At 43.6% G+C, this 13,833-nt stretch overlaps 1 protein-coding gene and 1 pseudogene across 8 annotated transcripts in view; one reads left to right on the top strand and one right to left on the bottom strand.

Moving 5' to 3' along the window:
• Positions 1-13,833, top strand: part of Clip4 (CAP-Gly domain containing linker protein family member 4) — a 96,687-nt gene that overhangs the window by 64,490 nt on the left and 18,364 nt on the right. For 7 of the 8 annotated variants that reach the window (XM_031355514.1, XM_031355511.1, XM_031355512.1 and 4 more), the window contains 5 exons: positions 3,091-3,180; positions 3,848-3,991; positions 6,445-6,579; positions 9,374-9,497; positions 12,813-12,877. In XM_031355514.1, coding sequence (XP_031211374.1) covers positions 3,091-3,180; positions 3,848-3,991; positions 6,445-6,579; positions 9,374-9,497; positions 12,813-12,877 — 558 coding nt within the window. Of the gene's footprint in view, positions 1-3,090; positions 3,181-3,847; positions 3,992-6,444; positions 6,580-9,373; positions 9,498-12,346; positions 12,564-12,812; positions 12,878-13,833 lie in introns of those variants that run through there. The other variant, XM_031355519.1, reaches the window with a different exon arrangement.
• On the bottom strand, positions 219-3,052 carry LOC116080382 (annotated as a pseudogene).

Below are 13,833 nucleotides of genomic sequence, written 5' to 3'. Positions count from 1 at the left end.
CCTGAGTTTGTCTTTCTCTACTGTTGCTAGACTACCTATGGTTTTACTTCATAATTATCTTGATGTGATATTCAGCAGAGAGGAATGCATCACAATTTCTTCTTAAAGATTCTCTCCTTTCTCTGGGGCCCCTAAAGGTCACACACTTCCTTACATATTTTAAGATAAGTTCTCAAAAGTTTCTTTAAAAAAAAATCTGTTGACTTCTAAGCAGACATTACATTTAATTTGAAAAGAAGCGACCTCATTATCGCCATTTTTCTTTTACATGAGGGTTATTTTATTTTATTTTTTTTAGGAATTCAGTTCTTTATCAGGTCCCTTATAAAAACAAAACAGAATATAAACAAACCTTAAAGTTTAGGGCAAATTTTTAAAAAGAAAAGGAAAGGAAAAAGAGAGTGATTCATTGCTTGTCCTCAGATTTCTTCAGCCTCATCTCTGGCCTCCCTCACTGAAAGGGCTCCCAGCTTCTCAGCCACCTTTTCAGCATTATCATTTTTGCCTGACCCTTTCTTTTCTTTCTCTTCAGTTTCTTTCCTGCATTCTTCAAACTTTGAACTTTTGTGCTTTGTCAGCATTTAGGAAGCAGATGACAAGCAGCTCAGTTTTGGGCACTTGTCGGCAAAGTCGGCGTGGGTATCCCAGACCCAGGCTCTGTCACTGCCAGCATTCGGCACCAGCTCCATCATCAGTGTTATATGGAGGTTGGAGCATATCTTCAAAGTTTTGTCCTTCCTCATGAGAAGATGGCGGATGGTCCCTTTCTCCTTATGCTTGCCATCTCCAGTGCCTCGCTCCTTCCATTCTGGGAGGTCGTTGTCTGAAGCATACTGGAACAGCTTTGCACACATCTTAAAAAGTCCCTCGTCATCTCCCCCCAGCGTTTTAATTTCTTGCTCAGGAAGAGAAACTATTGGATCAAACTGGGGGTTGTGGTTGGACTCATCTGCATTCTCTGTGAAGTATCATGGTCCTTGTGACTGTCCTTGACGGCCACCGTAGGGGCATGGTGACTGGTAGCTCTGGCTTGCAGCGTCTGGGTGGCTAGTCCCAGCTCCTTTCAACCAAGTAAAAGCATGGAGTTGTCTCCATCTCAGTTACTTCCATTATGGCTGCAGCCCATTTGAGTTCTTTTCTTCAGTTTTGTTTTAGCCATCTTTAATTATGTGTTTGTTTGGAACAATTTTCTGTTTGGATAATTTAAAATATCTTAATATGATTGTAAAGTTTTTATTTCTGTAGACATTTTTGGCCTATTTGTTAGATCTGTTCTAAGATACTCCATACCCGGGGCTACTTAATGAGACCCCCACCCCTCAATAAACCCCAACCCAAACCAAAATAAAGAATATATCACAGTCATGCTGTTCATGAAAATTCAGGTAAGCTCTCTTGCTGTGTTTATGTGTCTGAATGCATACACATTTGTGTGCATGCACACACATACATGCAGATGCACATGCACACACATACACACACATCAGTTAAACCTAAGGTGATTGGAGTCACATCAGTGGATGAGAGTAATGCATGTTTCCTGTTTGGATATTATTGTAGAGTTTTGTGAAATGCTGATTTGGGGGAAGCTGGGCAGATAACAAAAAGATCTTTATATCATTCTTAAAACTTCATGTTCAGTTGTTTTGATCACAGTTCAAAGGAAAGGGCCAAATGGAATTCTAGGACTGAAAAATAAAATAACTGAAAGCTATACTCTGCAGACTTTCTCATGCCACAGCTGCCATGATGTCTCACACACCCTTTGACCCCTGGAGTAACTACCGCAGCGTCCATCCGTCCATCCTTCCCTCATCCTCTCTTTAGCTGTGGCTGCTAAAGAAATGTCACATCACTGGAATTCTGTCCACACCTGTCTTCCCTTTCAAATCCAGGACAAGAACGTCTCCATAGGACGTTCCATCTGTTCCCTATCTGGGAACCGTGCAGCTCCTTCTCCTGTCTCTCCCTCTCCCAGCCTCCTCGTCTACAGAACTAGGCTTGATCTCAGAGCCTGGCATTACTAGGCAAGTGCTCACCAGGTTCTGCCACCCCTGAGGTGTCTGCTACCAGTGTGTCCTGCTTGCCTCCCAGAGTTCTGGAGGAGCCAGGCTACCTACAGACTATGTCGTCTTGTGAGATTTTCCTGACTTTCCAGCATCCCCACTCACTTCCTGCTTTGCCCCAGTCAAGCCCCAACTCAGAGCGCATCTTGATGAGTCATTGGTTCTTCTTTGCAGAATTTCTGTCCCCCCCCCCCTTCATTGGTGCTTAGATAACAGAGATCTTTGGCCACACTAAACTCAAAGGTCCTCTCAAAGGGCACACACAAACTATGTTTTGTTTCCATTTGCAGCAAAGTCTTATGTAGAGTTTTTTTTCACTCAGAATGCTTTGTGAGGTGACTGGGAATGGCTGCTGACAGCACACGAAAAGCTGGGAAGCTCCCAGGCACTTTCTTTAAATAAGTGGATTTGGTTGATATGCAGGTCTTAGCAAACAACCATTATTCACAAGCTTCTTTTTTGCCCAGATAGGGTTGTTGCGGGAATTGGTTATGGTAGGAAACAGTGTCATGTAAGTTGTTTCCGAGTCCTACTCAGCCACATCTCAGCTGTGACAGGTTTGCCACTCCCTAACTGTGTGACACAGTTCTGAGCAAGCCTATTAATTGTACATACTACGCTGCAGATATTTTAGAGATCTGTAGCATGGGCAAAGCTGGAGTTCTTAGATGCACTGTGAACACATCTTTCTTTTTCCTTAGCTTTGCTGTGCTGGATGCTAAGCAGGACTGGTATATGCTTGGCAGGTGAGGTGTCTCTGAGCAGTGTGTCTAGCTCCTTTTCACTATCTTAAATACTCCTATCTGTGAGAATATATTCATCATGTTTTTCCAAGCAGATAAGTGGTGGTGCACGCTATTAATGCCAGCACTCAGGAGGCAGAGGCAGGCAGATCTCTGTGAGTTTGAGGCCAGTCTGGCCTACAGAGTGAGTTCCAGGACAGCCAGGGGTACATAGTGAGACCTTGTCTGAAAACTAACCAACATCGGCTTTCGCTGAAATCGTCTTTGTGTTTATTCACCAGGGTCGATGACATCTAAAAAAGAGAATGCTTCTGAATCCACACTGTCATTGCCTCCGAGTGAAGAACTGAAAACTGTAGCAGAAAATGATGGTAATGTAACCATCACTTCCTGTTCTTAAAGCTACATCCACTGGTGGGATTCCAGATAACACAGTGCAAATGGGCTTATATGATTTGGTTAAAGCTGGGAAAATCACCATACTAAAACTACTTTTGGAAAAAATCCTTTAAAAATACTGATGTATAAAGAACTATTGGCCTAGTGCAGGAGGCGTGGCCAGACTTTCAGTGTGTAGTCTTGCTCACCTTCAGGCTGACTACAGAATGATTCAAGGTTAAAATGTTGTCACCTTAAGATGTTAGTAGCGTGTGTGCATGCATTTACATGTGTGTGTATATGAAGGGATTCTATTACAGTTTCCCATAAGAGTGGAATGTGTGTGTGTGTGTGTGTATTAGGTTAGCATTAATTGGTAGGGTGACACCCCCTATATAAGATACGTTACTGTGAATCCTTAAAATTTTCTGCTTTTGTAAACAGTGATCTATTATGTGTGTAAACAGCCATGCATTTGGATAAATCAGGCATTTAATTTGACACTAGATAATCCACAATTGAGGAAGCTAAATGAAGCGTTTCAGAAAAATTTCCCCAGAAAACATCTTATTAGTCCTTTTCTTTTTTCTGTTTTGTTTATTTGTTCTCTCTTTTTAAAAACACCCTTTAAATTGTGATTCTCTCCTGCTCCCTTGTCAGCTACCCAGCCTGGGTCCATCAGCAGCTCCTCCTCCACGTCCTCCCTGGACCACAAGCAGAGCTACCCAAAGAAGCTGACCACCAACAGCAGTGGCAAGAAGACTCTGAGCAAAAGCCCCTCTCTCCCGCCCAGAGCCAGTGCTGGTATCTATGGCTTTTTCAACCAGGCTTTCTTGGTGTTTTTTATCTTGGTTTGTTTGTAAGTGGATTTGCTCTTTTTAACGTGTAGAAGGAGCCCTTTCCCCTCCCCCTCCCCGTTCCCTTTCCTTGCCCCTCCCCTTCCCCTCCCCCCTCCCCTCCCCCTCTTCTCCCTTCACCCCAGGCAGATTGAGCTGTCTTGCTCTTTGAGTGACACCATGTAGGTGCCCTTTACCCTTTACCCTGTGCTCCAGTCACACTGAACTCCATGCTGCGTCCCTGCCTCCCGGCCTGCAGTCAGGACTCCTGGCTCTGCAGTTGGATTTGAGAGTTTACTGTCATCTAGTTGGTAGTTTTTGCATCTCATTGTCATTGTCACGTTGGAAAAGCATCTCTGCCCTGCTGGTACTGAAGTCATTTGAAGCTGTGTAGAAGAGGCACAGGGGTCCTCCAAGGGACAGTGATTTGTGGCCTTCATGGTCTCCAAGGCCACTGCTCCTCAGGATGTGTGACATGTGAAAGCACATGCCCAGGCTTTCTCCTAGGTGGTGACATTGTTTACCTTGTCCCCAGACCCTCAGCAGTCACCCTAATAGGGTAAAGTCAGAAGTGGGGATCTGGAAAGTGGGGAGCCTGGAGGTTGGGCCTGGGGTTTCTCCTGTGCAACAGTTGTTCTCCCAAGCCTCTCCTGGCCAGTTTCTCTTCTGCTACCTGAGGAGCAGAGAGCTGGAGACAGTGACGCGGCTGGCTGCCCTATTCTTACTTTATTGCATTTTAAATACTTTTGTATTTGGAATTTGGACTTTTGACCTTTACTGGATTTTAGACTTTATATACAAGTTTAGAATGGCCTCCTTTCTCCCCTTTTCTCTGGAACAAGCATAGTGTGCCTATGTACTTACCATTTTTCCTTTTTATTTAGTTGAGGATTGTGTTGACATAAATTATAGTGGGTATGAAAGTGATAATCAGAATGGGGAAAAAAGACTTTTCCCAGGGAAAGGTAGAGAATGGGAAGTGTGTGTAGCTGTGGGCTGGGATTGGACTGTCCATGTTTAGAGCCCCAGAAGAGAGCCTTTTGCATTGGAGAGTGAATGGCAGAGTCCAGACAAGAGTGGAAGGGACAGTAACTGGAATGAGAAAGAGAGGGCCAAGAGGATGGACAGGTGTGGAAGAGGCCTTCACTCTGGGCCTGGCTCACTGGCTCCCATTGTTGAACTTGCAGGAGCAGTGGGCAGGCCTGGGTGTCAGTGTAGGCGTGGCACCTGTGAGCTGTGATCGTCTGCCTTGGTTAGCTCTCAGGCCAGGCCTTACCCATCACTGCACCTTTTATGGAAAGCACAGTAAGCTGCAGTGCTGTGGTTAACTAGGTCTGGGTTTCTCGGTGGTCCTATTGGTCTGCGCCTCTGCTTCCACAGGCTCAACTTTGCTCCTGTGTTTTCAGTCTTCCCTTCCCACAGTTGACTTCTCCCAGGCCTTTACCTAGAGTTCTTGAGGCCTTCCCAGATGGTAGCTGTTTGGTCGCTACTCAGTACCAATAGGACAGGGCCCAGGATTCAGCCTTCTGGATTTGAACATCTTTTGAGGTAGTATTGCTTAGAGGCCAGATACCAGATAGTGGGCATTTTAGGGGTAGTCGTGAATTAAGCTGAAGTTGGGGTAGTCAGGACCCGCCATAAGTTGGACATTCTTACTGACATGATTGGGGTCAGAAATGTTTTGAATCAGGCCAGTTTGGAATTTTGAAATATTCGTACAATCTACTGTTTGATCATCTCTAGCCAGAAGCTCTGAAATCTGAAACCCTTTAAACTCTGAAGTCTTGAGAGATGGCACATTCTAATCTGAATATGAATCTGAGCATCTCTGCTGTGGGCATTTGGGCTTTAGAAAGCTGTACATTTTGGATTGTCTTGTTTGGACCGCTCAGCCTATAGTGGTTTCACCTGGAATTACATTCCTGCATGTCCTACATGGAATCAGGGTGAATACAGCAGCTCTGTGCTTCACATGACTAGGGATTGGCCCACTGGCCACAGCTGACTACCACTTGGCTTCCCATGCTCTTCCTGCATTGTCTATATCCGCTTTCACCAAGTGAATCCATACCCGTGCCAGGAGGCTGAGCTCGCTGGGCTCAGGTTAAGGGACCACTCTGTTGGAGCAGAGCGTGTCCCTGGCTGTCTTAGTGGAACTGATTCTTTTCTAGGAACAAGGTCTGTGCTGTTCTCATGGCAGTGATTGTTCTCAGGGAACCTTTTTTGCCTTGAGTGCCTTGGCCTTCTGAGTGAGGCTCTCACAGCCGTGACGAATATATAACGAAATGTCCAACTAACCAGACTAGTTAGAATGCGTGGAGTGAGTTTTAAAAACTAATGTGCTTTTTTGAGTTTCTCCTCCCTTTGTTTTCTTTCCTCTTTCCCTTCCCTTCCCATACTTCCCACCCACCACTTGAACAGGTTTGAAATCTTCAGCAACATCTGCACCAAATAACACTCACCGTGAGGGAGCGCTCCGCCTTGGAGAAAGGGTGCTGGTGGTAGGCCAGAGAGTGGGGACCATTAAGTTCTTTGGGACAACAAACTTTGCTCCAGGTAACTCCCCCGAATAGTCTTGGTTCAGCATGAATTTTGTACAAAAGGTTTAAAACTTAAACGGCAGATGGGACTTAGTCCTAGGGAAGTTCTCCCTTCCTGGTTCTTGTGGCTGTTGGCAGAGGCAGAGACTGTGGCAAGTGATACAACTGTCTATAATAGATGGACTGTGTCCATGGAATTCTTTTGCCAGCTGTGTTGAACATTTATCTAATATTAAAATTAGTTTTGACTTCCCTGGTTTATTCTGACTGCAGAGTGTGCTAAATGCCTGGAAAGTATTTTAGGATAGTCACCTCTCCCACCCTCCAGGATAATCCTGAAGTTGAGCAGATAGCTGGACCATCTTGGGTTTTTTTTTTTTTTTTTTTTTTTTTTTTTTTTTTTTTTTTTTTTTTTTAAATCAGGATGGCTTAGAGGGAAAAGCAAAGAAAATGTAAAAGTGTGCCCCAGGATCTAAAACAATGCATGTCTGTGGACTTAGATATCCATCCCACTAGTACTGTTTCCTAGAGTAAAGATTGGTGCTGGAGAGATGGCTCGGAGGTTAAGAGCACTGACTACTCTTGCAGAAGATCTAGGTTCGGTTCCCAGCGACTGCATCAGGTGGTTCACAACTACCTGTAACTGCAGATTCAGGGGATTGGATAACCTCTGGCCTCCATGGGCATCTGCATACCCAGTGTACATAAACTCACACAGTTTTATACACGTACATATGAATAGAAATAATATTTTTAAAAGGTAAATATTATCTTTCTGTGTATGTCCACAAATTAGAAGCCAGTTGCATGGATCCTTATCTGTGTTTTAAGTAGCAATATGCCATATTAACACATGGTGGCATTGCAGGATTTGAGGAAAGGTTATCTATGAGATTGAAAGAGAAAAGTTTGTAGCTTAGTGTCTGTCAGGACCCATGAAGGAGCTGAGATCTTATTCTATCTGCAAACCAACAGATTAGCCTGCCACAGTGTCATCTGACCAAAGCCATAACAATCCTGTGTCAGAGGGACTGCACTACTCACAACAGTAGCAGGAGGCGGAAGAGCAGCCCTTTCTGCCCTGGTTCTCAAGCCCCAGTGCTTGCTGGTGCAGAGAGGGCCAGGCGGCACCTGCACGCCCAGGAGCCTATGTTCAAGATGAGCCTGAACCTTTAAAGGTTTAGTCTCCTTTGCTCTGAGCTTGTGGCTTGGCATGGCTGCCACCCCACTAGACAGAGACTTTGCCAGTTCACCAGGAATGCTACTGCTATGTATGAGGCAGAAGCATGAGAATCAGGCATATGTCTCCAGCATGCTCTCTCTTTGATTAAGTCGGTACTTTATTTGAGCTATGTTAGAATTCAAGCCTTGCTTGGGCCTTTCTTACATCTCACACTAGATAGTTAATACATAGCATAGCTCTCTGCTAGGCTCTCTTCACAACTATTATGACGGGATATGTATGTATGTATGTATGTATGTATGTTTGTCACGCATTTTCAAGAGTCATATAGTAAACACATGGCAGAGATGTAGCCAATTACAATGGGACTTTTAATTAAGAAAATTACATGGAAATGCCTACCAAACACAGAAGGAAGTGAGACCTGGAAAATTGCGACTATGGTACTCTGAGATCATTCTAACCAGACTCATCTGGTTTAGGCAAGTCAGAAGCTCATAGTCTGTTTTTAAGGAATTAGTGTGGTTAGGCAAAGAGGCTTGTAAATGCTGCTTATATGACATAGTAGGGCCACACAAATATAAAAGACACTGGCTGTACTTGAGTCTTTTTAACCACAGTATAAGTATCTAGAATGGGGTCATGTGTAACATAAACCAACCAACTAACTGGCCAATCAACCAAATAAAACAAAAACCAAAACAAAATGAGAGTATATTCTAAGTCAGCTTTTAAGGTTCCTATAATTGAAACTGACTCTGAGCTAGTAATCTGAAAGAAGGAATATTTTGTATTTCCTAATTTGTAGTAAATTGGTTGGTATCCACACACCCATTCTTGCTGTTGATTGTAAAAGACCAAATGTGCTGTAAGCTCAGACTACAAGCATGTGAACTGTGAGGCCTGCTTAGCTGATCATGGAAACCCCATGAGTCCCTGCATTAGAGTATGTCCACCTAGCTCATGCTACTGTAAGTGCAGCCCTGTTGCTTTGGTTTTAGTCTCTCCAGGGACTTGGCTTTGTCACAGCTTTTAAGACAGTGACACCCTGTAGACAGTCTTTTAAGACAAGTTCTCCTATTAGCAAACCTATGTCTTTTCATTTACTTAGAAGATGGAGCAGCATCCCTGTGTCTCCCGTGTTATATCTGCCCTTGTTTAATTATTTAATGGGTGTTTGTGATGTTCTACTATGGGGAAGGCCAGCTGAAGAGAGCTGTCCACCTGAGGATTCACGCCTCTCAATAGCATCCGTGCTGCTCTCGCTGAAGCACGCTATGTTAGAGTCAAGGGCAGTTTCTTTTGCATTATAGTCTCAAGATATATTTTTTGGTGGCGCTCTCCTTGCATGGTGGCTAATTCCCTGCAAACCTGAGTTTGCGAGTTTTATTTTTCCTCCCTTAATGTGCTGCTCTGCAATTATGCCACTAAAATGTTTCTCTCGCTTTTCAAATTTTCAAGTTTTATTTTATAATTTTATCATCTGAGAGCTTAATGATCATGATGGTCTTCCATCATCTCAGTCATTTTTGAAAACACTGAGCCATCCTTACTTTGGGTTAGTATTACCACATAGTGGTTGTGAATGAAGCGCAGATGCCTTTAAAATGCAATATTCATGTTTTAGGGCATTGGTACGGCATAGAGCTGGAGAAACCCCACGGGAAGAATGATGGTTCGGTTGGAGGTGTGCAGTATTTTAGTTGCTCTCCGAGATATGGAATATTTGCGCCCCCATCCAGGGTCCAGAGGTGAGGAGAAACTGGAATATGCATCTATTTACAGAAACTCTGCAGTTCCCTGTGGCACACGGGTCCCTGATTCCATCTGGAAGATAAGCACATGTGTTCCTTCAACGGGTTAACTGGCCACCTTCCTTGGAGGGAAGGCTCATGGGAAGCTAAATTTGCCTTGCTGAGGATTTGCAATTTTAAAAACCTCCTTTCTTCCTCATTTGCAAACCCTATGAGTATGTGTAGGCCATTAGAAGTGGCGTTAGCAGCTAAGAACAGCGCGGAGCAAGCTTAATCCGTCATGCAAACAAAAGTAAAAATGCTCTCTGATTGCTTCAGTCACATCCTAACTACATTAAATTTCCTGCCAGCAGGCACCCATTCACTCTCCTACAAACCTAATGGAACCAAAATGGCTTTTTCCTCTGATTTCCTTAGTTTTCAAAAATAGATAGGCAGTAGCTCTCTGGGGGGAAGTGAAGTCTCAGGGATTTATATGTAACAAACCTCCTGAATGTTTCATGGTAAGGCAATATACTTATGTGTCACCTCACTCTAGGTTTTAAAAGCAAGCTTATCCAAAACATAGGCCCTCATGACATTCCATTGGAATGTGGAGCTAGGAGAAACTGGTTCTGTTTTTCAGAGGCTAGAAAAGGGGATTATAATCTCTGGGCAAGATAACAATGTGTGTGGTGTAGTCATGCTCATGAGACTAGAATCCTGTTGGTGGCCTGGGAGTCCCTACCAGTCCTCATTTAGCTGGACGCTGATGGTTTCTGGGCAAATTGAAGTTTTTTTTTTTTTTAAAATCATATTCTCCCTCAGTTTTTTCTTTTTCTTACTTATCCTTTGGTGTTCTCTTCATTTTCAGTGTTCTTGACACATTGTTCTTTACAGCAGTGAAGCCTTCAGCATATAGTACCTTGTAGCTCATAAGGTGTCTTCCCTAAGTGTCCTTCCACTTGATTCTATTAAGTCCCTGGCCAGGTGAGTTGGAAAACAACCCCAGGTCTCATCAACTCTGAGTGAGCGTTGAATGGTAGGCTCTGTCCTGAGCACCCAAGTGGAATTCACCATTGCCCTCTGCAGACCCAAGGAGCCATGAACTACTGTTTATTCCCATCTTACAGGTGGGAAAATAGTGTTCCAGAGAAAAAGTAGCAGAGCTGAAGCTGCATCTCTGGGAAACGGAAGAGCTGAGCTTGGCCTGGCTTTCCTAGGCTTATGCTTTCAGCTGATAGCACGTACCATTGTTGGCACTGCCTCAGAGTTGTCCCTGGATCAGTGACTTAGAGCATCTCATTGGGCAGGCCCTGTAACTGCCCCTGTTCCACAGAGGAGGAACATCAGACCCCGGCAGCTAATGCCAGCTGTACACTGCAGTAGGGAGTTGGATCCCAGCTCTCTGGAGTCAGAAGTGATCTCTTTGCTGTAACCTTGTAGTAGTTACCAGGCTTCTGTGAGTCTCCTCTGGACCCATGTCTGGCAGATGATTAACATTACCTTGCATTAATTTGATTTGTCTCCCAGTCAGGAGGACTGGGGTTTGCCTCACATCCAGTTACCCAGAGTGCAGGATTGGGCATATATCAGGCACAGTGGGTCCCAGTGGGCCCTGTTGCCAGTTCTGTGCTTTTCACACCACAGCAACCTTTTCTCTGCCTTGACTTTGGAAGTCACATTTTGCCTGTAGTCTTATATTTTCACTGCTGTGTTTATAGAGCACACATGGCCTCACTCTGCTTCTTTTGCCTTCTATTTGGTCTTCTCCAAGGTAGTGCATTTGAAAGCAACCCCCACTCTTAAAAGAAACAGGGCTCTGTTGAAATGAACCAGTCTCCATCCAGCTGTCTTCCTGTCATCTTCTGATTGTCTCATTCATCATCATCAAATACTATTAAGTGTCTTTTCGCACTTTGTGCTGTGCTAGGCATTCTATGAGCAAACAAAACAGACATGGTCTCCGATTTTAAGGCATTCCTAATGCAAGCCAGTTTGGAGCTCTTTAAAGGCCCCACTGGTCTTCAAGATGGGAAGATTTTACACTAGAGCCTGTGGAAGACTCTTGGTGACTAGTCACACTGTGACCCCTACTGCTTCACTTCAGAGACAGGCTTTTGATTTCTCCCCTTGACATTTTAAAAATGTATGCTTGTCCCAGGATCCACCCACATGACTTCCTCTGTTTGAATAGACTTCCTGATCTATCTGTCATTATACAATTTGCATTTACTAAATTGTCTTGGTTATTAGCATCAGCAAATATTCTTTAAAGACAGTCTAAGGAAACTCACTCACTGCCTAACTGGTCCTCAGAAACATCCCATTCTTATTTTGTTGCTGTTGGAACTATTTCTAATGAACCGTTCACTTACGGAAGTAGGTGCCTCTCAGCTGTCCCAGTATCTGCTGCCTACCAGGCTATAGGCTGTGTCCATTTACCCCTCCTCAATTGTCATGTGTTATGTGCTCTGTAAAAATGATGCTGAACACACTCCAGGGGCTGTGGGTTTTTTTGATGGAAATAAAGTGTACCGGGAGAAGTGTTTGGCAGATGAAGGTCTTGCAGATTTAGGTCAGTAAATAGCTGAAGAAAAATGAGGCTTTCAGGACCTGGCTTTTTAAAAATAGTGATTTGAATATAAAAAAAAAAAATGACGAGATACTCGCTGGGAAGGTGACCTTTGCAGTGTGGGTAGAGTCCAGCATAGAGGGCCTTGGATTATATTACCAAGAAAATTATACACATGCAAAAACTCAGATAGCCTCTTTTTTACAGTAATAGAATTGGAGATATTTTCATAATTTTAATCTTATATTTGTTAAACCTGGTATAAAATAAACTTTTCTCCATTATTTTTTAGTTTTACCTTTGAAGATAAAATTTTAAGGCAAAGTCAGAAGTTATCATGGGTCCAATTCCTAGCACTGAACAACAACAACAACAACAGCAACAACAACAACAACAACAGGGCCATGGATGCAACTTAGTGGCAGGGTACTTGCCTATCATATGCCACGGCCCAGGGTTCAATTCCCAGCTCCACAAAAGCCACCAAGCAAATAAATGTCAGAAGTCAGGCCTCTGTTTCAAATGAACTGAATTTTCCAGCCTACCTGTCCTTGGTAGTGAGGACCTACTCCATCTGTATTTTGCCTGTCTCCCATGCTAGAGTAAAGCTCTTCCCTGGGTCATGTGGCTACCCAACAGGTGCTTGTTGAATGAAGAAGTGGGAAAACAAATGCAGCTGATGTGAAAGCGTCCGTGAGAGTCCACTTTACCTGGAAGACCAGCTCCTCCTAATGTGGTGTGCTCTGTTTTATTCACAGGCTATCAGATTCCCTGGATACGCTTTCAGAAATATCTTCAAATAAACAAAATCATTCTTATCCTGGTAAGATTATGTTTTTTAAATCCAGTTTAAAATATTTCTTCACTTTCACTCATTGAAACGTATTTAACTGTTAAATATCTGTATCAATATGTTCCTATCAAAGTGTCTGAAGTGCATCTGTGTAGTACAAGGGGGCCTGGAATGGAGCTGTTTCCTGCCTCCCAGCTGTGTGCCTGCTTCTCTCTCCCCATGCTAAGGCTGTGAGCCTAGGATTGTGTATTCAAGATTCCTTTGGTTTTCTGATCTTTTCTGCCACTCGCAGCCATATCAGTAAGCAGCACTTTGTCTCCATTATCTGCTCTTTCGTCTCTCAGTGTTCCATGGGATATGTGACTGATTCTATAGATGCTGCTTATTTTTGCTGCATCCTGGTTTTTATTATTACACTGTTGTGCATACGTGCAGACATGGCCCTGGGGTTGAGAAAGCATGGCTGCCACACCTGAGCTCTTCGGGGATGCAGCCGTTAGCACTGCATGCTCCCCTTAGCCGTGGACTAGGCCCTGTTCCTCCCAACTGCCTCTTGTTTGGCATGGAAATAGTTGCTACCCTGCTAGATTTAAACAGTATTTCATTGTGACCTTAATTTGCGCTTTCCAGGTTTTAATTAGTAGACGTGAAAGCAGTCGGGCCTCCCAGTTTTCGGTTTGTGGGACATGTGCATTGCCTTTTTTCTGTTTAAAGCTCTTGCTTGTTTTTCCTTCTGGTGATCTGCTTCTTATCTTGGTAATTTGTAGGTTTCTTTCTATGTTTTGGGGATGAATCTTTCACTGGTTTATGTGTTACTAATATGAGCAGGTTGATGACATATCTTCACTTTTCTGACATCTTTTGGTGAGAACACTTTTTTAATTTGTATGTATTCAAAGAATAAAAACATGGATTGAATTTAAGCGTTTTTCCCCAGGGACAGAAACCATAATGCTCTTTCCTGAACTTTTTTTTTTTTTTTTTTT

Source organism: Mastomys coucha, unplaced genomic scaffold (genome assembly GCF_008632895.1).
Source record: "Mastomys coucha isolate ucsf_1 unplaced genomic scaffold, UCSF_Mcou_1 pScaffold6, whole genome shotgun sequence".
NCBI lineage: Eukaryota > Metazoa > Chordata > Mammalia > Rodentia > Muridae > Mastomys > Mastomys coucha.
Note: the sequence above shows the minus strand (reverse complement) of the source record. Positions and strands in the feature narration are given on the sequence as shown.